The sequence below is a fragment of the Sminthopsis crassicaudata genome, chromosome 6 (assembly GCF_048593235.1).
Source record: "Sminthopsis crassicaudata isolate SCR6 chromosome 6, ASM4859323v1, whole genome shotgun sequence".
In the NCBI taxonomy this organism is placed as follows: Eukaryota; Metazoa; Chordata; class Mammalia; order Dasyuromorphia; family Dasyuridae; genus Sminthopsis; species Sminthopsis crassicaudata.
Window position 1 is genome coordinate 200060326 of NC_133622.1, and position 25034 is coordinate 200085359.

The 25034-nt window shown below is 41.1% G+C and overlaps 1 protein-coding gene across 1 annotated transcript in view; it reads left to right on the plus strand.

Moving 5' to 3' along the window:
- Positions 1–25034, plus strand: part of ABCC8 (ATP binding cassette subfamily C member 8) — a gene marked incomplete in the record, with an annotated part of 117595 nt that overhangs the window by 48051 nt on the left and 44510 nt on the right. Inside the window, 9 exon segments of the mRNA XM_074276771.1 lie at positions 4016–4171; positions 7426–7560; positions 9119–9281; positions 15327–15367; positions 18092–18237; positions 21694–21799; positions 22071–22181; positions 22634–22709; positions 23587–23692. Coding sequence (XP_074132872.1) covers positions 4016–4171; positions 7426–7560; positions 9119–9281; positions 15327–15367; positions 18092–18237; positions 21694–21799; positions 22071–22181; positions 22634–22709; positions 23587–23692 — 1040 coding nt within the window.

Genomic DNA, 25034 nt, shown 5'->3' on the forward strand with positions numbered 1-25034 from the left:
CTCTTTAACCTTAGACACACCAGCACTTTCCCTGAAACACAATTCCCTTATGCCTAAATCCCAATTTCCTTGTCTTTTCCTTCCTGTGTCTGAAATGTGTCCCCTCATTCACTCTGCATCTTAGAATCCATAGTTTCCTTCAAAATTAATTTCAAACACCGCTTTCCCACATAAAACTTTTTTTAATGTCCTCAGTGACTTAGTATCTCTACACTACCACACTGAAATTATCTTGTATGTCTTATATGTGTACTTATATGTATACATTGTAAGCACCTTAAGGAAATGGGCTGTTTATTTTTTGTCTCTGTATACCCAATATCTCATAGACTTTCAAAATGTTTATCAAGTTATTGATTAAAAATCAAATATTAACACATATACTATGATTAGTTTGTAAATGCTAAAGTGTTATAAAAATTATAATTATATATTGTTATTATAAAATTTAGTTATTATATTATAATATAAATAATATGGGTATATGTAACTACATAATTTATTATGTTATAATATAGTTATTATAAAAGCTATTTATTAATGTTCATGTGAAACCTATTTTGAGAAATAGAAAATATTATATTCTAGAACATGGTATCTGATGAAGTGAAATATGAGAGGAGGTATGAAAGCAGAGAATCACATGTTACAGAAAGGCATGAGAACTGTCCTGGGCCACCATGGTATAATAGAAAGAACATGGGAATTAGAGCTAGAAAACTTGTCACTTATTATGTGACTTCAGTTTTCACTTGGAAAATGAGGGAATTGGGCAAAACCATCGCTATTAGACCTTTTGGGCTGACACACCAACAACCTTGCCAGTTTCATACAGAATAGTAATTAACTTGGGGGAGTAAGTGAGCATTCTCAATGAAGAAAAACTATTATTGGTTGACAATATTTTGCAGATTATAGCCTTAATTCCAGGACACTGAGAAGTTTTAAGTGATTTGTCCTGGGTTACATTGCCAAGATATGTCAAAGATGTCTTCCTTCCTCCAAAACCACCAATGTCTCTCCACTGCCTCCATAAAGCTTTTCTAATTGTGTCTAATTGTGTATATGTCTAAAACAACATAACTTTAAGTAATAGAAACCAGCTTCCTTGTAGAATCTGTTTCTATTCTGCTCTGTATTTGGAAATGTTTTATTCGGCTTTAGTCATGTTCAGAATAAAAATAAACAGATTATGGCCCTTGAGGAAAATCAAACACAATAAAAACAAGACAGCCATTACTATAAGCTTCCACAAGAGAACTTTATCCCTCAGTAAAAGGGCATTCTGGTGTATTTCACTTTAGCATATCTGACATAGGAAAACCTAGACTTAAAATTTAAAAAATAAATTAACAAATAGTTAATAATAAAAGCATTCATAAGTATATAGATTAATCATAAATCATGATTAATAAAAAGAAAAATTGATTCAGTCTATAAAAGGAGTTTTCTCCTTACCAAAAGATTCCTTTAAATAGCAAGTTCTCTTAGTGCATCTAAAACCCAACCCAACAAGGATGAAGGATCTTGCCATCTGTTTGAGAGGGAAATTGAAGCTGCCTAACCTTTCTGTCTGTGCAAATATGCTGGGCACAGAGGTTTTAGCTTCTGAACTCATAAAAGCAATTAGATCCCCTCCTGGGGGCTGGAAGGGACTTAGGTCACTGCTGAGGCTTCCCCATTAAAGTCAGCTCCATTCTCAAAGCTATTGGCACCAAGTACTAAACCTGTTGATGTCAGAAATAAAAACCTGTCTGTGGCTTCTAACTCTTTAATGCCAGGCTTTCTCACTATGCAGTTGTGAAGTTCCAAGGGGCAGGACTTGACTTGTATTTAAAAAAAAAAATCTTGTATTAGATAACTATGTTTTTATAATCATCCTGACTCAAATTTCTCTCATTGTTTTAACACTTAACCAGCAATCCAAGAGGTAAGTAGGTCAAGATTTGGCATATGAGGAAACTCAGATACAGATGTTTTTAAAATGTCTTTTGGGTTTATTTGTTTTAACCAACAATGTGACCATTAAATATAATTATTAATCATTTCCTTATAGATCCTTACCTCATTCCACATGGATCTCTCCCTTATTTAAAAAACAAACTAACAAACAAACATTTAAACAAAAATCAAACAATAACATGACTCGTCTAACACAACTTGTCCTCTTCATAGTGTTTAACCTCTCTACTGAGATGAAGTGTATTCCATTAACTATTCTCTGCAACCAGATTTGTTCACTGCAATTAAACTGAATTTAATAGTTTTTTGGTTTGTTTCCATTCACATTATTCTATTTCTGTTTTCTTCCCTTTGTAGCAGGTCTTCCTATGTTACTATGAATTCCTTCTTATTCTTTATTCCTCATGGAAGAAGAATAAGGAGGAAGATAATTAGCATTTATGTAATGTTTTATGGTTTCCAAAGCAGCTAATAAGTATCTAAGGTAGATTTGAAGTAAGGTCTTTGATTCCAAGCTCAGTTCTGCTTTGTTTTTTGCTACCACAAAATTGTTACTATCTACTGGGAGCACAGTAGGCACCCATGGATTGAAGAATGGCTGAATCAATTGTAGAAATTGTAATTTATACACTGTAATTTATAATGGAATATGATCACCATAAGAAATGACCAATATGAACAATTCGGAGAGGCATGAAAAGATGAATTGATACAGAGGGGAATAAGCAGAATTAGGAAAAAATATACCTGATATACACAAATGACAAGAACGACAACAGAGGAAAACCCCAACACTGAACAGTGAATAAACATAATGACCAAGTCTGCCCCCAGAATAGAGATGAGAAAGTGTACTTTACTCCCTTCTTTGCCAATATGAATATGACATTGTATTTACAATCAAATTCAATTGCTGTCCTGCTTAGTTTTGCTAAATTGCTGTTTTTTTCCTCCTTTTCCCTCTTAAACTTTTCATTAGGTAGGAGAAGGATGACTATATTCAGAAATGAAAGTGCTTAAAAATCAATAGATATCAATAAAAATTTAGAAATTAATTTTTTATTTAGAATTTTTTCCACAGTATATATACATGAGTAATTTTTTATATTATCCCTTGTATTCATTTTTCCAAATTATCCCCCCCTCCCTCCACTCCCACCCCCGATGACAGGCAATCCCATACATTTTACATGTGTTACAATATAACCTAGATACAATACATGTGTGTAAATACAATTTTCTTGTTGCACATTAATTATTAGATTCCGAAGGTATAAGTAACCTGGGTAGATAGACAGTAGTGCTAACAATTTACATTCACTTCCCAGTGTTCCTTCTCTGGGTGTAGTTGTTTCTGTCCATCATTGATCAACTGTAAGTGAGTTGGATCTTCTTTATGTTGAAGATATCCACTTCCATCAGAATACATCTAGAAATTAATTTTTAAAAGAGTACTGTTATGAAGGGTTTAAGTTTAAGTTTAAGCATTTTCCCAGGTTCTTCCCCATGCCTGATATGATCTCCCTTGTTATCTCCACCCTCAGATGCCCTGGTTTTCTTTATGTCCCACCAAAATCCCATCTTCTATGGGAAGTCTTTCCCAATCTCTCTTAATTATAGTATCTTCCTTCTGTTGGTTATTTCCTGTGTAGCCTGTATATGGCTTCTTTGTACATGTTTGTATGTTGTCTCCCCTATGATCTTGTAATCTCTTTGAGAGCAGGGACTGTCTTTTCCCATTCTTTGTGTCTACGGCACTTAGCACAGTTCCTGGCATATAGCAGGTATTTAATGTCTATCGAATGACTGATTGACTTTGCCAGGGTCACACAGCCATAAGAGACGATGCTAGGATTTGAAGGTTCTTGATTGAAAATATATTTCTCTTTCCATATACACTGCCATACCATTTCTTTGGTTTTGTCATTTTCAGTTGTCTTATTCAATAAGCAAAAACTCTATTTTAAGTATATAGAAACTGATTGATTCATCATAACAAGGAAGGAAAGTATCATTCTCCCATGTGACTTAAACATTCTGTTTTTGTTCCTAGACCAAGATTTATAACAAAATCATGCAGCTTTCCACATCCAACCTGTCCATGGGAGAAATGACCGCTGGACAAATCTGTAATCTGGTTGCCATTGACACCAATCAGCTCATGTGGTTCTTCTTCTTGTGCCCAAACCTCTGGGCAATGCCAGCTCAGGTAAGTGCTGAGAGGTCATCCCTCTCTGGGGTCACACTTGAATCTTCCTCCTTCCATTCTAGAGTCCTATATTTGGCTGCTGCCTAAGCCCCGTGTGTCCTCCTTTTCTGCAGGTTATAGTTACCACTATCACAGATAAAATCACAATGTTGAGGGCTGGAAAGACCTTTAGAGATCATTTTGTCCAACACACTCATTTTACTAGAAAAATTGGATATGAACACCATTGGGTGAAATGAAAGTGTTATAAAGTCATACAGAACTCAAATCCAAATTGCCTGATCCCAAGCCCAAATCCTTTCTGTGAATGAATACTCCTTTCCCATATCTCATTCCTCAACATCCCATGATGCAGTGCCTCCCCTTTCTCATTGCACAAACATGGCAGTCTGAAAAATGCAGCTGCTATTTAGAAATGACTTGAGCCAATAAAGTGACTTGTTAAATCAAGTTCATGACTTTGTCAAGAATAGTTTATGGCGACCTAAACTGACTTCTTTCTGACAGGGTTATTAGACTGGTAAATCAGGGGATTGCTATAGGTAAAATTCAATTTCAAATGTTTGATAGACTCTCTCATGGTGCTAGGGACTAGCTCTGGTACTGAGGATACAGAAGGAGAGGAGACTCTTGACTGACAGATCTCTGAGCAGATGCTTTAGGGAAGGAGTTGGAGAGGGGCCATAAAGAAGCAAATGTCTCCCTCCTCAATCTTAATGCCAAAGTCATGAAAATGTCCTTTAGGAAAACTGCCCTAAATTGGAAGAGATCCTTCCCACATTTCTTTCCAGAGAACCATCCCTTATAGCAAAGAATTAAAAAAGAAAAAAAAGAAAAAACTGATTGAGCAAAATTAACCAATATATGAAAAAAATTGACATGTAGTATTCCACACTTATAGTATTCCCAATCCCAAACTTTGCATTTTCTCAACTCTTCTTAGAGTCATTATAATTATACAACATTCACTTTCATTTTACCTATTTGTAAACAAGCTTCCTATTTCCGTGGTTCTGTTTATTTTACGCTGCATCCGTCCATCCACGTAAGTCTTCCCATGCTTTTTTGAAATCTTCATATTCATTGTTACAGCACTGTATTCATGCACTTCACACTATGTGGGCTCATACATGTCTTCATCTTATGACATTCTCATGGACAATATGAAGAGATATAAACTAGATATTAAGTTATATACGGCTTTGTTGACAAGCACTGCAAGAATAGAGGATGAAATGGAAAGGACTATTCCTACTAGCGCTGTCCTTTGTCCCCAACCCCTGAAAGTATTAACTTCCCACTTCTATAATTCACACCCAGGGGCCCAATATTGTCTTTGGTGTGGACCATCTGGACCCTTGGAGGAGGGAAGATTTTGAGTAATAGGAGCAGAACTGAAGGAGTGGGCATGAACCAGCAGACTAAGAATTGTTGTTGTATGATCATCTCTTTGCCGTGGGATCCGGGGGATATATATATCTGTGTCATCACAGCAAAAATGAATGATAGAATGTTAGCCAAATGCTCAGTGTGGTGGAAGAGACAGGCCATAAAGCAGATGCCCTGTTCTTAATGACCCAATCAGGGATATGGGCATATGGCTGGTATTTCTGCTAATATTCCTGCTAATTTTGATGTCTGGTCTGTTGGTCACATAATTGCTTCTCATTGTGAACAGAACTAGTGAAGCAGACTAGGAAAGAGAGGCCCGTAGAGGTTTTCTAGAGGAGGTGATGAGGGAGAAGCAGAGTAGGCAGGGTTACCTTCCCTTTTAATGAGTTCTTCCAACCTTAATTTATTAACGATGTGATAAAGCAATTTTTCAAAAGCCTGTTTGTTAAAGGCAGAGACCTTTTTCTGATTAGTGGGAATGGAAGAAACCTCTGTTAAGTTCCCAGAGGAAGCATGTCACTTAGACTTACTAGAGTTTGGGGTTACTAAGCAGCATATGTTAGCTTCCTTTCCTTTATAGGTAACAATTAGGTCATCTTCTAAAGCAAGACGTGGTATAAGGGCCTGGATTTCCAACACAAAGGCTCTGTGGTCCTCCCTCTGAGCTAAAAGCTTTGGATATTGGTGGGAATCATTTGCATTTTTCATAAATATTCATGGGCAAGTCATCATTTCCTAAGGTCTGAGAATAGGACAATTCTCTTTTCTGAAGTGACTCATCAGACTCATAAAAACACTAAACATGCCAGGTAAAGAAAAATGAAAAGTGATAACTCAGGATATTGAATTGATTCTGTGAATAAATTGGGAAGGGGGTGATTCAACCATTCCAGCACCGACTCTGGATATTACACAGACCCTGAAAGTAAAATGATCTAGTGAACTGAACAATTGCCTTAAAGGCTGAAGCTTGAGTAACTTGAGGTTTCGACCTCCTCCGGGAGTCCACAAGGGACTAGCTGGCAATGAGTCTAGACTTAATACTAACCAACATGTGGTAACAGAGGTGATAAGAATGGGGGGGAGGGGTATTGTTCTGTCTGTCCTGCTCCTTATTGTTGTGTGATTCTGTTCCTCCGTTTACTCAAGTGAGCAAGAGAACTGATTGGAATTAACAGGAAGGCTAGCCTTTAAAAAAATAAAAAAAATAAAAAAATAAACATTTTCCAGTCCATAAATTTTTTCAATCCATCTTCCCTGGATTAGAAGTGGTCAGATTTGATTCTTGGTCCTGAAATATTCTACTACCTGAAAGTCAAACTAAGAAGGGACAAATTCTGAAGGTTCAAGGAGCAGAATAGTCACCATGACCCTTGATTTTTATGGAGCATGAGAAAACCCTAGACGAAGCCTTAGGCATTTGTAGACAGATCACTGGAAGATTCTGAGCTTTTTTTTCTTTGAGTTCAAATCTTCCTCTTACAGGAAGGCTTTTCTGATCTCCCTCAAGTTTCCTCAAGTTATGTCATATTTATTTGTATTTCTAGTAGAATGTAAGCTCCCTGAGAAAAGGGATTACTTTTCTTTTTGTCTTTGTATCTCCAGTGCCTATCGCAGTTGTTTGCACGTAGTAAGCCTTCGATCAGCATTGGTTGAGGCACTGGGGTGCAAGCATTGACTCTAGCATCAGTGGCCCTGGGTTCAAATTCCACTTTTGGTACTGGACTGGGGCAAGTAACTTAATTATTCCGACCTCAGTTTCTTTATCTGTAAAATGAATGTTAAACTAAGCTTTAGAGGTTACTTCCAGCTCTAGATCCAGGATCCTATAAATTGAATGTGTCTCTCCTTGATCTCCCTAGATCATTGTGGGGGTGATTCTTCTCTACTATCTCCTTGGGCTCAGCGCCTTAATTGGAGCAGCTGTCATCATTGTCTTGGCTCCTATCCAGTATTTTGTGGCTACCAAGCTCTCCCAAGCCCAGAGGAGCACGTTGGTGAGTGTCTGCAGGGCATGCCTTTGTCTCCCCTTCACCCACCCTTCCCCTGCCTGAGTGCTCTCTCTTCTGATCTGCCACAGATGATCATTCTCCTCTAACTCTTTCTCCCTCTCTCTAGCTGAATCTTAGTTGAATCATTTGGTAGGGAACAGAGAGAAGGCAAGGACATATTCCGAATGTTCTGTTTTTGACTCAGTCCATCTGGATGCATGCTATCTCCCATGAAAGAACTTTTGTTTCACCAGAATATGAAGGGAAATCATAGGGTTGCATGATAACAAATTACCTCCTAATTAACAATAGCTAACATTCATGCAGATACTTATTAGTTGTGTGACTCTGGAAAAGTCACTTAATCCTGTTAGCCTCAGTTCTTTACCTGTAAAATGAGCCAGAGAAGGAATGGCAAACTACTCTTTGCCAAGAATAACTCACAAAGAGTTAGACATGACTGAAATGACTAAAGCACAATTATGTAAATTTTGAAGTTTATAAAGACATAGATATAGATGTTTCTTTGAGTAGATGGATGTATATAAATAAAATACATATGTATATATTTTATTTTATGCCCTCATGACAGCCATGTGAAGTCCATAATGCTGTTGCTCCATTTTACATTTGGAGGCTGAGAGAGGTTAAGTGACTTGCCTAGGTTCATATAGCTAGTAAGTGGCTGAGACTGGATGTGAATTCAGACCTCCCTGATTCCAAGTTCAACTCTCTCTCTACTGTATCACTAAGCTACCTTTATGGCACCTAACTCTCTCTCAGGAAACAGTCTAAATGATTTCCCCAGATTCTTCAGGGAACTCTCTTGTCATTGTAGTCTTGAAGATTTCTCTTCCTTGTCATCTCACAGAGGTTCCAAGTTTCAGTTAGCAAACTAGACAACATTGAGCTCCTACTGTGTGTTCACTCTTGGAACTGGTCTACCCAAGGGGATGTAGAGAAGAATCTACAGTCTCTAGTCTTAAGGATCTTATAGTCTAGTTGGGAAAATACACACAAAGACTCACAGACAAAACAATTAACAATATCAAACAGAACAGAAGTCAATGTTAAAGCCTCACCTTTATATGAACTCACATGTACACTTCACTTTAAGGTTTCCAGAGGTTCCACTATGACCATATGATTGCCCCATTTTACAGATAATGAAACTGAGGTTTAAAAGGGTTAAATGACTCCTGAGGCTACATAGCTAGCAAGTGTTAGATTAAAGACTTCTTACTCTATAGCCAGTGGTCTTTCCACTCTGCCAAACTTCTTCCATAGGAAGGGCCAGCAGGATCAGTGAAAGCTAAGGTAGAAAGGAAGACCTCATGGAAGATATGGATCCTCATAGTCATGGTGGGTACTAATTCTCAGAAGGGGGTCATTTATAAGAAGACCAGAAGGATGAGAAAGGGTTCAAATGGCAAACAGAGGAGTTTTTATTTTGTTTGATCAGGGGCGGTAGGGAGCCACTGAAGGTTAATGAGTGGCAGGAGCAGGGAGAGTAGAAATGACATGATCAGACTAGTCTCCACCTAACTCCATATGAATCTGGCAGGAGTATTCCAACGAGAGGTTGAAAAAGACAAATGAAATGCTCCGGGGGATCAAGCTTCTCAAACTCTACGCTTGGGAAAACATCTTCCGTGCTCAGGTGGAGATGACTCGTAGGAAGGAGATGACCAGCCTCAAGGCCTTCGCCATCTATACCTCCATCTCTAGTAAGTCACAGAATCACAGGATTTCAGAGTCAGGAGCTCAGCAGCCAAGTCGTTCATTCAGGGAGGTGTGACTAACCAGGACCCTGGGGGGTGGGGGTGGGGGAAGGTTCAGACATAGTGGGGAGCAGGGAAGGAGGGACATCACCTGGATCTCTGAACACCTGGAAAGGGATCCTACCCTGGCTCCTGAGGCAGCTAATGAGGCCCAACAGATCAATCTAGTGATGTGAGAGATGCAGGGGAAAGGAAGGAAAGCTTTAAAAATAAAATGGTATTTGTTCAGTATATTTGCTCTGGCCCACGTGTTTCTGTTGCACCACATTGAAAAGGCAGTGGGGGGATAGAGAGGGAAGGAAATACCTTCTGGCTGCTGGCGTCTACCTCTAATGTCTGCTTCTCTGTTTGGTGTCCCCACAGCTCATGGAGCCAGGTGTCCAGACACAGCTCATTAGGCTTGAGTTTAATGGGGCATCTTTCATCCATCCAGTCACCTGAAAGGTCCCTGGAGCCAAGAGCTTTGGAGAAATATTTCCTGATGGGGGCCTACCTGGGCACTCCCTTGGCTGCCAGTCAGTGTACACCCCAGATGTGTGGGTCAGCTGAGCCTCGTCTTGCCCACCAGAGAGAAAGCAAGGCAGGCTTAGGGGCAGATTAACTAGGCATGAATACCCAGAGGACGTAGTGCCAGATGGTGGAAAACAGAGGACTCATCAATCAATCAATGGGATACACAATGTATCCAGCCCTATAAAAAGGGAAATTAGAGAATTAGGAGACATGGCCCCTGCCCTTAAGGACCCCTCAGTTTCCTGGGGAGTCAAGATTAATGCACACGAATCAATTAGAAAACTATTTAATCCAGACTTTTGAAGCTTAGGGGAAAGGAGACAATGAGACAAAGTAAACAGAGAATACTTCCTGGAGAAGCTTAGCTGGATTTTAAAGAATGATTAAGGTGTAAATAGGCACAGCAGCAAATACTCATACTTCCCAGTCCGTCTTCTCTCTCACCATTAGAAGTCAGTTTATCCCTGATACCCTCTTAAAAGCTCCTTGCTCAGCAGCATGGACACCTCTAATTCTATCTCTGAGGCTACAGTGTGGAGATACGACCATAATGCAATGGGTTTCTCTAGCCCAGGATGGATCCTGCTCATTCAACATCTGAATCTTCCAATATTTCAGTTAAAAACATTGGCTCCAAAAGGATCCGGTATCCTTAGCATCACAGAATCATTATCTTGAGATAAAAGGGATGTCAGTCCAACCTCTCATGGGGAAACTGAGGTCCGTGGTGATTTGCTCAAGATCACAAAGGTAATAAATATTAAGAGAGATTTGAACCTAGGCCTTCCAGCTCCAAAGGTAGACTTCAATTCTTTCCCATGCTCCATGCAATTCAGCAAACCCCCACTGAGTGAGTACTTTCTATGTCTTCCACTGTATGTTGAGCATCCAAATGAATAAGGCATGCTCTGTGTCTTAGAGACGATCACAGAGTAATAAAAAAGATAAGATCGAGATCACTCCCACAATTTCCTTCTCTCCTCCAGTTAAATGGAACTAGAAGAAATCTCAGCTGGCTTACTGAGTACATTATAAATTAATGCTACTCTACTTCAACTGGACCTTCAATAAAACAAGGCAATTTTTATTCCTCCCTAATTGATTCCCTGTATCACTCCTCACAAAAGCTATTCTAAACCTTCTCTTAAGAATAGCTAGCACATATATATATATATATATGTATATATACATATATATATATATGTATATATATATATAGTGCTTTAGGATTGCAAAGTGCTTTGCAAATATCTCATTTTATCTTCGCAACAGCCCTGGGATCTGGGTACTATCCCTGTTTTACAAATGAGGAAACTGAGGTAGGTTGTGGTTATGTGATTTATCAAGGATCACATAGCTAGTAGGTGTCTGAAGCTGGTCTTTCTGATTCCAGGTCTAATACTCTATCTGATCTTAAAACCCAGAAGATTAGACATCCAAGGGAAGGGGCTTTCCCTGTTCACAACATAAATATGAATGAGTGTCAGGAGCTCATGGGATCAGAGATCAATACACCTTTGGGGAATGGGGCTGATCATGCCCTGTGAAATAAGGAAGCGTGGGAAGGTGACCACCTTTCAGTTCTAAAGATTCAGGTTTTCTTTTCTTAATGACTGAAACTGAACCATGATCCCTGAGGTCCCTCAAAAGTGACTTTGGCAGCTGATGTCCTTAGTACTCTTGCCCCGGGGGAGGGAAGACAAGGTGGCCTCAGTGCCCTAGCTCAGCTCCAGTTTCTAATTCTTTGAAATCTTCCTTCATTATACCAGTCCCACAGAGGGTCACAATGGGTAGATTGGGTGTCCCGTCACTGATTTCCTGTCCCAGACCAGAGTAAGAAAAGGGAAATAGGTCTGCAGCATTGGTGCAGCCATGAATTCATTCAGTGAGTAACCCAAGAAGTCCCTGGAGGCTCCCCTGAGCCAGTGCCAGATTCAGTCTGTTCTTTTATTGTGTTTTGTGGATTTTCATAGACAATAAGACCTGGAACACCACACCAGGCCAATCTGTCAGCCCTAGCTCCATGCATTCCTGGTGCAGGTGTGAATTCTAATTAGACTCAGCCTGGTACACCTCCAATATCCTGTCCTTGCCTCCCCCCTGCAGGGAAGCTGGCAGTATGCAGAAGGCACAGTTGGGCTGTTGGGTAAAATATTTATTAACTCTGGAACCTTATACGAGCCTAGATTAACACAGTAGTTTTAAGATGACTTGCAGGTGTTATCCAATCCCAGTAATATCAGTCTAACAGGAAAGACGGAAAAGGGTCCAATCTTAACAGCTTGAGGTGTTAACAAAAACACTGACTTTGCAGTTGAAGTATTTGGGTTTGAATCAGCTCTGCTAGCATCCTGATATTGGACCAGTCATGTCCTATGTCTGAGCCTCCAATCCCTTTGGTAAAATGAAGGGATCAGACTTGAAAACTATTTTATATGATAGATACCTTTGGCAATCTGGACTCTTTTTAGAATAATGTCTTTGTGGGTTTTTTTTATTTATTTTTAATTTTGGAATAAAACAAACATTTATTTAACATTGTATTTTAAAAAAGGAAACCAAAGGTTGGTAAAAATAAGATTCAAAAGGAAAACTCTCTACAACATCTAATCCTGAAAGTCCTGGTTCTGTTTCAGAGAACCTGGGTCCCAAATCTCAGCTTTGAAGTTTCCTATCCATGTGCCTGTAGATAAATCACTTAACCTCCCTCAGTCTCAGTTTATTCTTCTGTCAAATGAGGCAATTGGACTTAGATGGCTCTGGCCAATTACTGTGATGTTAGATATGAGTCTAGGAAGCTACAAGGAATAAAGCTAATATCTCCTTTCAATGAAAGCTCTTCAGATGCCTGAGATGAATTTTCATATTCCCCCTTCAGTTTTCTCTAGTTTCTTCAACTGATCTTTGATTGGCATGGTGTCAAGAGCCCTCCTACTATCAGCAAATATTTATTGAGCACTAACTGTGTGCAAGTTTGTGATAAGACACTGGAATATGACATCTATGAAGTCCTCCTCCCTCATACTGGAAGCTTCCCAAGGCTAGGTAGGTACCCACTCTGCCCGCATATTAGTAGCTCTCCTGAGGCAGGGGCTATAGCAATTGAGGCTTCAGGCATTGTCATAGGACCACAGATCCAGAATTAGGAAGGACCTCAGAAGCCATCTAATCCAACCCTGTTTCCTCATTTTCCAGATATTGAGTTTGAGTCATTAGATGATTTGCCCAAAGTAGGTAAAAATCAGAGCTGGGATTTGAACTCAGGTTCCCTGACTCCCAAGTCAGTGATTTTTTTCTATGGTCAGTCAGTTTCCACCAAACGTTTTGAGAAGGAATTCTTGAGAATGGTGCTGACCAACGTATCCTTTCCCTCCAGGATGCTGGAGAAAAATCCTCCTGTATCACAGTATCAAACTTAAAAGTTCATTGGAGGGAATCCAAATGCACATGCCTAGCTCCAACCTTGGGTATCTTTCCTAACTGGAAAAATAAGTGCTTTTTTGGAGAGGGCAATGTAGTTGTAATTGGTCTTATTATAGAACCTGGCTTTAAGCAACTCAAATGAGGATGCTAGATGCTAAATTAGGGGAGTCGAGGCCAGGAAGGAGGTGAGATGAAGGGAAGAAGTTTCTGGGTATCATTAGTGATCATGAGGAAAAGTTTGCCAACTCAGCTGTCTCTAGAAACGAGGCCCTGGGAAATTGAGCTCAACTTCTCTACCCTACCAGATGTATTAAGATCCTAGCATCAAGAGCCAGAACTGAAGGGATCTGGGGGAAGATATGCAGGCAGTAGTCACCCCCCACATCCAACAAGGGAGTCAACATTCACTCACTCCATTGCCCAACTTAGGAGTATTCTTTCCCTCCTAAAAATTCCCTAGAGCATTTTGTTCATGTTTTTCCTTTGTCTCCCATTCCGAATATGTGAGCTTGTGTGTCTATGTATTTACCTTTAAAAAACCATTTATTTTAATAGAAAACATTTTAATTAGTGCTACCAAGTACTATCATAAAGATAAAATTATACCCCTGTATCCTACAAAAAGAGGAAGGAAGGAAAGAAGGAAGGAAGGAAGGAAAGAAAGGAGGAAGGAAGGAAAGGAGGAAGGAAGGTAGGAAGGAAGGAAGGAAGGAAGGAAGGAAAGAAGGAAGGAAGGAAGGAAGGAAGGAAGGAAGGAAGGAAGGAAGGAAGGAAGGAAGGAAAGGAGGAAGGAAGGAAGGAAGGAAGGAAGGAAGGAAGGAAGGAAGGAAGGAAGGAAGGAAGGAAGGAAGGAAGGAAGGAAGGAAGGAAGGAAGGAAGGAAGAAAAGGAGGAAGGAAGAAAAGGAGGAAGGAAGGAAGGAAGGAAGGAAGGAAGGAAGGAAGGAAGGAAGGAAGGAAGAGAGAGAGAGAAAGAGAAAGAAAAAAGAAAGGGAGGAAGAAAAAGGAAGGGAGGAAGGGAGAGAGAAAAAAAGAGAGAAAGGGAGGAAGAGAGGAAGAGAGAGGGAGGAAGGAGAGAAAAAGCTAGAGAGAACAGAGGGAGGGGGAAAGGGAACTCTCTCTCCATAGTTTAAGAGTTCTTAACCTCTTTTATGTTATGGTCCTCTTTTGCAATCTGTTGAAGTTCCAGTCCCCTTCTAATAGTACTGAGTTTAAATACATAAAATAAAATAGATATGATTACAAAGAAAAGCAATTTTATTGAAATATAATTATCAAAATATTTTTTGAAGTTCATGGATCTCTGATTAAGAACCCCTGTCAAAGATGAAATTCCAGTATAAATGACATTATGGATAGAGAGATTGGACTTGGATTCAGAAAAGGAGAAGTTTATCTCCTTCCCCAGATATTTAAAAGCTCTGTGATCCTGGCCAAATCACTTAACCTCTTTCAGACTCAGTTTCCTCATCTATAAAACATAAAAAGTAAGGATAAAATGAGGTAATGTATTTAAGGTGCTTTGCAAACTTTTAAGTAATTCATGAATGTTAGTAATTATTGTTATGTTAATAGGTTGTTTTTAATTTAACATCTTATTAAATAGACATTTTGATTTTGCATCACATTCGTTTCTGAATAGATCCTCCATTTTTCAGAACTGAATCCTCCCTTTGTAACAATAAAAGACTTTTAAGCAAAAGTAACATAGTAACTGTTGTGCAAAACAGAAAGTATGTTGCCCATCCCCTTAATCCTACACCTCTCTATTGAGAAAAGGAAGTTATGTCCTACTATCCATTCCCCAAGTAGTAAAGTGTTGAAGTTAGGAAACCCTGAGTTCAAATAGCCCTGACTAGCCATGTGATTGTGGTTGAGTCATTCTCTTAGAGCTTCAGTTTTGCCTCTGTAAAATGATGACAATTATCCTTACACTCACAGGGTTGTTGTGAAGAAAACAGTTTCTAACCCTAAGCATTCTAAAACCAAGCATTATCATCACGATTTTAGTAGAAATAGTCTGCTATTCGAAATAACTGTGTTTGCTTTGTCCACAGTTTTTATGAACACAGCAATCCCGATTGCAGCTGTCCTGATTGTAAGTATGTATATAGGACTTGGGATGGGGGACGGGGGGGGGGGGGGGGGGGTAGGAAAATGCAGTTGAAAGGGGACTCAGTGTTTGGAGTTTCCCAACTGTCATCTGCTTTGGTTGAGTTTTCTGAAAGTGACCTTAACCCAAATGGGGATCAAGGTGAAAGCTCCCTTTATTTTCTTATCTCAAGTGACTCCCGGCCCACCTGCAGAAAGGATTGGGGTAGGAACAAGAACCTAGGAAGCAAACAAGGCTACCTTAAGTCTGTGTCAGTGCACTAAGCACCAGGTTTGTTTTGTTTTTGTTTTTTGTGCAAAAATTTTGCACCGGAGATTTTTTTTTAAGCAAAAACTTCCCCTGCCCTCAAGGAGTTTACAATCTAATGAAGGAGCCAACAGGCAAAACTATGTTCAAATAAAATATAGCCAGGAAAAATTGAAGAGAATCTCACAGAGAAAGCACTCTGATTGGGAGGATGGGGGTAGAATCAAGAAAGGTTTCTGCTAGAAGATACAATTTAAGCTGAATCTTTGAAGGAAGCCAGTTGATGCAAATAGGGAAGAAGAGAATACCATACCTGGAGGACAGCCAATAAAAATGCAGAGGGATGGTGGAAGATGAAGCATCTTGTTCAAAATACAGCAAGAACACCACTTTCGTTCTTAAATTGCTAAGTATATGGAAGTGATTTAGGGCATAAAAAGAGTCAGACATTGAAAGACTACCCAGAACCACCTCCCTGAAGGAGCCCTGAATATGTACCCCAGTCCTGAGCAGCCCAACTCCAGCTATGATTTTTAAAGAGCCTGGTTTTATGGTTTTAAAGTGTCCGATTTCACTCTCTATCAATCATGCCTGGGAATTCACTTTCTGGGAATCTGCTTTGTCTGGGCCCTGCACAAACTGAATGCAATTTGTCCTAGTAATGGATGCCTTTAAACCTGGCAAGGCAGCCAAGGGCTAAAGGGGAAAGGAGGCTATTTCATAATCACCTAATTCCCATTTCCCATCTGACCACATAGAGCAAGTAAGTTATTGCCCAAAGGAACAGAGAAGTGGTATTATCTAATTCTCCAATTTCCTCCTGATGTTATTCCCCCAAATAAGAGAGAAGGAAGAAGGGACAGGGAGGAGGGAGGGAAGGAGAGCAGTATCGAGCATTAACTCTATTACTCATTAGGGGACTTTCTTTATTGATATCTTTCGTTCTTAAAGCATTTCATTTCCAAATCTATATCCCCTGCTTTCCTCTTCCTAAGACCTATCCCTTATAACAAAAAATAAAAACAATGAGAAAAACAATATAGTCACACTAATCAGCATGTCACCTGAGGCTTCCACATTCACAGTCTAGACTAGACTAGGAATTCTTAACCGTGTGTGTGTGTGTGTGTGTGTGTGTGTGTGTGTGTGAGAGAGAGAGAGAGAGAGAGAGAGAGAGAGAGAGAGAGAGAGAGAGAGAGAGATGGATCCTGCTAAAAGTCTGGTTGCAGCCAATGGATTCTTCTCAGAATAGTATTTTTAAATGCACAAAATAAAACAGGTAGGATCACAAGAGAAACCGGTTAAATTAAAGATGTAATTGTTTCCCCATCCAAGATCACAGATCCCTCTGAAATAGACTCCTCAGAATAATGTTTTAAATGCATAAAATAGAATATATAGGATTACAATGGAAGCCAGTTAAATTAAAGATGTAATTGTTTCTCCATCCAAGTTCAAAGACCCCTCTGAAATCTCTTCTCAGGTATTATTGATCCAAATTATGAAATCTTGGTCTAAAAAACCTAGTTAAGAATCAAAAGGGCACAGGCACTGGAGTTAGTCTAGGGCAAAATCCCAGCTCTGATGCATCAAACTGTGTGATTTGGGTCTAGGTTCTTCACTGCCTTGGGCCTCAATTTCCCCATTTGTAAAATGAGAAGATGAACAAGAAGTGTCAAACAGATTGTGTCCTACAATACTACCAGGAGAAACCAGAACCAGATTAAAACATACTTGAGAAATATTTAACAAAATAAATAAAAACACAGTAGAACAGAGATTAGGAGACAGCTAGGTAGCACAGTGGATAGTGTCCTGGCCTTGTAATCAAGTAGATCGGAATTTAAATGTGGCCTCAGACACTGGCTAGCTGTGATTCTGGACAAGTCATTTAATCTCTGTTAACCTTTGAAAAAGGAGATGGCAAAGCACTTTGGTATTACTGGACAGTATTGGCGTTGATATGGTCCACAAGGTCACAAAGAGTTGGACACAAATGAACAAGAACACAGATAATGTTATGTTTCCTGAGTCAATATATCTCCAATCATCTTGATCTATATCTGGCCACTGGATCCAGGTGGCTCTGGAGGGGAAAGTGAGGAAGGGCTCTGCAAAGGCACCTTCCAATTCACTCATGTGTCAGAGTAGCCCCTCCCTGAGGTCACAGCTCTCTTTGAGAACAAAGGTTAAACAATAATAATGCCATCTGCTGAGAGACGTGTATGGTTTAGTGGTCCCCATTCCTATTTAAGTTCAATGCTAGTGGACTAGCTGATCTTTGGGTCTCCTGCCCATGGTTAAGTGATCCCATGATGACTTCTCCACCACTTGAAGAGAGTCCCTCAGGCTCTCAGATCTCACCCTTTCTCACCAGCCCTCTTCTCTTTGGGCCCAGGCCCCCAACTTCTACTACCTCATGCCCTGATCCTGCCTCCCAGATGTCGTTTCTCTATCCCCCAGACTTTCGTGAGCCACGTCAGCTTCTTCAAAGAGGCCAACTTCTCGCCATCGGTGGCTTTTGCATCTCTCTCCCTCTTCCACATCCTGGTCACACCCCTGTTCCTGCTGTCCAGTGTGGTCCGATCTACAGTCAAAGCTCTGGTCAGGTAAGAGGAAACACCCTTCCCTTCCCCTCTCCTTGCCCTGTCCCCTCTGCCACATAGTGAGAAACAAAGTGTTATCTCTTTTCTGGAAACCCGCTCCGAGGGTCTGGGTGGACATGTCTAGACCACCTGTATAGGGGATGCAGCTTCACTGATGGTACTTCAGTGGTAAGATGGTACTTTTTCTGGTCTACATCAGCTATATCCCCATACTCAGCACATTAGTCACTCAGCCTGGCCCTCCCGGGGCCCAGGAGTGAAGGCATGGTTGGCGATTCCCTCTCCAAGGCTGTGGACAAGGCATTGGGAATGGGGGAGGGAAAGGAGGAAAGAGCAGGACTTTCTTAGTTTCCTAGTTAAAGGAGTGCTTCTTAACCTACCATCTTCCTGGACCAGTTAGCCCTAATAAAATTATGAAATTTGCCAGGAGAATGGTTGGAAGCGTCTTTCCTTGTTCCATTTTTTAAAATAGGAATATCTCCTCTGAAAGTTTTGGACTCTTTCCTCCACTTCCCCTTATCCATCAATCAACAAGCATTTATTAAGCACCTGCTATGGACAGAAAGAAGCTTAGTGACTAGAGAAGCAGCCTGGGAGCTAGAAAGAGCAGGCTTCATATCCTGCCTCTGACACACACTTACCGTGACCTAACATGACACAGAATCTCTGGATGTCTTCAGGCCACTCTCAGGTCTATAAGTTACTGGGTAATTGCTAATCAGTGTTGGCAGAGGATACTTCCTCACTGATGAAATCACAGGGTCATAGACCTAGAACTGGAAAAGAGCTCATGGACCACATACTGCTATAGGTCGACTCATTTTACAGAAGGGAAAACTGAGACACAGAACATTTAAGTGAATAGCCCGTGGTCATATAGGTAATAAACATCAGACCCTTTGATTCCAGCTCAATTATTCTTTCTGCTGAAATGATTTCCAGGTTGGACATTTAAACAAACAAGTAAATAAACACCTCCCAAGAAAAGATTTGGTTGTTATTCATACTGAAATGTGAAGGTCTGTTAGCAAGTTAAAAAATCCTTCCAGGGCCTTTTACATGTTAGTAGGGCAGCTAGAGTGGATAAAGTGGATAAACAGCGGGACCTAGAGTCATATTACTAAATTCAAATGCAGCCCCAGACACTTAATGATTGTGTGATCCTGGGTAAGTCCCTTAATCCTGTTTACCTCAGTTTCCTCATCTATAAAATGGACTGGAGAAGAAAATGGCAAAGTGTTCTAGTATCTCAGCCAAGAAAACCCCAAATGGGATGACAAACATGATTGAAATGACAACAAAAACAAACCAGAGGGATGCAGATCTAAACTGGGCTCTTGCATCTTAACGGGGAGAGGGGATTCTTTAGACAAGCCCATCCTACTCTCAATCATCCCACAGGGAAAAGATTATATTCAGCCTCGCCCTGTGAAATTGGTTCATTGGGCAGTCCCATGGGAGTCCTGGTCCTTCCAACCTAGAGAAAGGTGACTCCCTGCCCAACGACAAGCTGGTAGGAGACAAAGCTGTCAGAACAAAGTAGTTGACAACCAGGAATGATATCAAGTGGAATAATACTTCCCTTCCCCAGCATGAGACAGTCTGGGTGGTAACACAGATAAGGACACACTGTGGGGAGTTTTCCATTGAACATCCAAAGGGTTCTATACAAAAACCAAAGATACAATTCATCATTTTTTCAATATTTGATAGGATTCAAACACAAATCTACCCAGGCCCAGAGTTTTTTTCTTTGGGAATTCATTTAGAGCTCAGCCAATTTCTTTTTTAGAGGAATATCTAATAAATATTGATGTAAAATACTGAATAAAATATTAGAAAAGTGCCTACATCAATCAATTTTTAAAAATCATTAACTGTAACCAGGTTGAAGTCATATGAGGGGGAAACCACAAATGTGTAAGATTCCTAACCTGCCAGAGCAGTTGTGGCTAAATGGTTATAAATCAGGAGTTTCTCTATGCAAAGCCTCATGGGTACAATTAGTGTCCAGGAGAACTGACAGGTTTTAGACCTTTTCATTTGGAGGAAAAACAAACTGAAAAAGAAAGGCTTCTTCTCTCCCTTACCCAAGCAGGACAGTTCCCCCCCCCCACCTCTTCCAGCAAGCATTGTGACCTTAATGAGTTTCCTTAGGTCATGGGGACAAGCAGCTGGAGAAGGTCAGGCTTGAATTCACGTAGGCCTATCAGCTTGTCCTTCCTGGGGATTTACAAATGCAGCTCTGAGGGGAGATTAGAGGCAACTGGCAAGAATCAGAAAGACACAGCTGCCACTTGGCATCTCCATCCTATTCCAGCTCTGAAGAGCAATACTTTCTTTATGGTGCAGAAGGCCCCAGAGGCTGCTGGGTACTCATCTCCAAAGCCATCTCTGAAGGGAGTTCAAAGAAAACATCTGGAGCCCTGAGAGCCCTGGAGCCTCTGATTTTCTTCCAGATCCTGGGTGCAAGGGTCCTTAATAGTTATCTGTACCATCATCTTTATTTTAGGGATAAGGCATCTGAGGTCTCTAGAGGTTAAATTACTTGCTCAGGGTCACACAGGTAGACCTAAGAATTTAATTCAGGACTGGTAATGAAAGGGAAGATGGAAAGGAGAGGAAAGGAAAGGGGAGACAGACAGAGACACAGAAAGAGAGAGAGAGAAACAGAAAGACAAAGAGAGAGAAAGACAGAGAAACAGAGACAGAGAGAGACAGAGAAAGAGAGGGAGGGAGAGAGGAAGGAAGGGAGGAAAGGAGGAAGAGAGAGGGAGGAAGGGAAGAAGAGAGGAGGAAGGGGAGAAGAGAGAGAAAGGGAAGAAATGATAGAGTGAGACAGAGAAAAAGAAAGAGACAGAGAGATAGAGACAGAAAGGCAGGAACAAAGAGAGAAAAAAGAGATAGAAAGACAGAGACAGAGAGATAGAGACAGAGATACACAGGGAGAGACACAGAGACAGACCTAGATACAAATACACAGATACACAGACAGAGAGATAGAGACAGAGACACAGAAAGAGATACACAGAAACAGAGACAGAGAGAGAGAAGAGAGAGAAAGAGAGGAGAGGAAAAGAGAGGAGAAGCACTCCCAGACCACTTCACACACTATGATGAAAGGAATAACGGGGTTTAAAAAATTTGTGAGTAGGAAGAGAAATGCACTGTTTGATCCCTCAGGCCCAAATCCAATAATCACTAATTGGCCTTGATCATAAAACCCTCTCCTCAACCCATGACACACACCCCCAGACTTCAGGGAATACCAGTCATATCCACTGGCTTGTGGGCACTGGGAAGCTGGCTTTCTTCTCTTTGTCCTGAGCCTCTGAGAGCAGGAATTGTTGGGTCAAGACCCCTCCTTCCAGTCCCAGAATGAGAGGAGCTGCCCTCCCCACTCTTGGTGCCAGTCTGCATGCACGCCCAGGACCTTAGACCCCTCTGCTCTCTCCACAGCGTCCAGAAGCTGAGCGAGTTCTTGTCCAGTGAGGAGATCGGGAAGGATCAGTACTCGCAGCCTGAGCCCCTTAATAAGGGCCAGAGCAGCAAATCTCAGGCAGTGGTGAGACCCTCTACCCCTTCTCTTTTCATGGATGGGCTTTGGAGCTCAGCCCAGACCTTTCTCTTTCTCTCTCCCCTCCTGTGTAATGAGAGGAAAGACCAGTATTTGTCTCCTCCATTGCATAGGCAGTGTCTCATGAAAAAGAGATGCTCAGTAAGTTCTCCCCACAGTAACTCTGAGATTTCTCCTCTTCTGTCCCTGAGATGAGGAAGAAGCTCATCCATAGATAACACCCCCTACTCTCTCCACCTTCTTCTCCCTTCCTGACAAGCCACTCAAGGTTGTGAACCGGAAGCGGCCCGCCAGGGATGACTGTAGGAACTTCATGGGGCACCTGCAAAATCCGGACCCCGATGAAGAAGCAGACAACAGCTGTGTGAGGGTGAGTTGGGCCCCTTCTGTGTCCCTGCCCTTTGGCACCATGAATAATCTGGTCCTCACCCTAGTAACAGACTCCAAAAGTCCCAGAAGACCCAGAACCAAATGACAACCTTTCCACTTCCTGAATCTATGGTTTATTCAGGTGTCAAAATAAATAAATTCTAAGATTTTACAACCAATAGAGGCCCTGGAGGAAAGTTTTATTTCTAGTATAGTGAACCTTCCTTCTAGAGAAGGGTCTTAGTCCTAGGAGGAAACTGACTCTTTTAAGAAGATGAATGTGGGAGGGAAGATTTCCACTTTTTCCAATTTTTCCATTCCCTGGAAATAAATCATCTGAATCAGAGTATGTGAAAAAGCAGAGGAGCATGAAGGGAAAAGATGGGGATCTCAAGTCCTGTCTATTTTTTTTTGTTCACTTCTCTTTCTGGGCTGGGGTCACTGGTGATAAAGATCACAGGAGGATTCTTCACCTGGACATCTGACGGAGTCCCCACACTCTCCAATATAGCTATCCGCATCCCACAAGGTACCAATTCACCCTTAACCCAGAAGCTCAGTCTCTCTCTGTCCCTCTCTGTCTCTGTCTGTCTCTGTCTGTCTGTCTGTCTCTGTCTGTCTCTGTCTCTGTGTCTCTGTGTCTCTCTCTGTGTCTCTCTCTCTCTCTCTCTCTCTCTCTCTCTCTCTCTCTCTCTCTCTCTCTCTCTCTCTCCCTCCCTCCCTCCCTCCCTCCCTCGCTTCCTCCCTCCTCCCTCCCCCCAGGTACCTTCTCCCATGGGCTAAAAGAGTTTAAATTTTCATATTAATATTTATGAGAACCTCCCATATCCCTGTGAGAAGAATCAGACTCTCCCCTATCTCTTTATCAGTCAATTACCATAGAGATAGCACCTCACCTCCTAGTAGTCGGCTTTGCTCTGCAATGCAGGCTGGGATAGAGCAATGTGTACAAAGGTATGAAACAGGAACTAGCAAGGTGTTTAGGGAAATGGTGGAGGATGAAAGGAAGAAGGGAAGCTAGGTGGTGTAGTGGATAGAGCACCAGCCTTAAAGTCAGGAGGACCCGAGTTCAAATCTGGTCTCAGACACTTAACACTTCCTAGCTGTGTGACCCCGGGCAAGTCACTTAACCCCAGCCTCAGGGGGGTGGGGGGGGGATGAAGAGAGGCTAGTGGCAGATAAAAATGCCCATTCAGGGGGAGACCAAATTCTATGGAGAGACTTGAAAGTTATAGAAAGAATTTAGGCTTAAGTGAGGATAGAGTTCAATGAAAAGGTGATCCACAGAGTTTCTTTGGGGAAACAGAAGAAATGCGTGGCCCCAGAGACAGGATGTGGGGGACACATTCTGGCCCCTAGCCTGCTGCCAGCTGCTATCTCTGTCAGCCATCTCCTCCTCTGAGCAGGGCAGCTGACCATGATCGTGGGCCAAGTGGGCTGTGGAAAGTCCTCGTTGCTGCTAGCCACCCTAGGGGAGATGCAGAAGATTTCAGGGGAAATCTCCTGGAACAGGTAAGACAGTTGGGAGAAGGGCTAGACAAAATGGGAAATGTCTCTCAATCACCTGGGATTATTTTTCTTTAAAAAATAATTTGCACTGATGTTTTTTTCACGACTGTCAATGACTTCCCTGTGACTCCACTGCTCCCAATAGTACCCTGTGCTGTAGCAAAAATATACAGCTAATCAGAACAAACATTGGCCATGAATGACAAAGTATGGTGTATTCCACATCCATGGTCCACCACCTGCCAAGAAGGTATTTCTCTGCCAGTTCTCTGAAGTCAAGATTGGTCATGGCAATTATTTGTTTTCTGTTGACTTTCGATGTCGTGAGCATTATTAGGACCATCACACAACACCTGAGACTTTTCCAGAGTGAGAGAATCTCTCCTCCTGTCCCTCCCCATGAGATAACTGAATCTGGAGTCACAGAACCTGATACCAGATCCCAGTTCTGTTCTCTCTTCCACCTTGGCTATTCATCCTCAATGGGCCTCAGTTGCCCCATCTGTAAAATAAGGGGATCAGACTAGATGTTCCTTCAAAATAAATCTACTTTCTAAGGATTTAGAATGGGACACACACGATTACTGATGTATAGCTGGGGGTAGGGTGAGGATATCTCTCTGTGCTTGCAGATCCCTTAAAAGTCATGAGAATGAGTTTAGCCTTAAATGGAAATGGGACTCAAAACAAAGGAGATCTTAAGGGCCCAAATGTTTCCTTCCCAACTCCCAGGGAACCATTTTGTTCTATCTTTTGTAGGCCAAAATTAGCCTTCATGGAAGAAGAAAGAAGCAAAAGAACTGAATAGTTAGGCTTTTCACCGCCCTGTTATTCATTGCCTCAAGCAATGATTTCATCCTTTCTTTAGTATTCTTCTTCTCCCCAACATAACTTTAAAAATAATAAGAGTATCCCCATGTTGTGATATCTAATGTCCATATGGAGCTTCAGCTCACTCTGGGCTCTTGATACTATCTCTTAAACCCATGTCTCACCATTTGGGGCTGGCCGCCTTGGGGACTTGGGATCCAACTTGGATGTATATATAATCCTGGTCTATTCTCAGCCAATTAATTATAAAGCCTCTTATTTGGTTAAACTTTGAAATGTTCCCTTCACCTCTTTATCTTCTCTTTAAAATAAAAACAACTTTTTTGTTGTTTTATTGACAGTAAAGGAAGACAACATGTTTTCCTTTTATTCCAAGGAAACTATTTGTAATATCCCCTATTTCCCTATCTTCTCATCACTGGCAATCTAAACTTCCCTTTCCTCCCACCAAAGGAAAGCCAAAAAAAAAAAAAATATACAAACATTGTTCCCATCACTCCAAACTAGAAGAGTT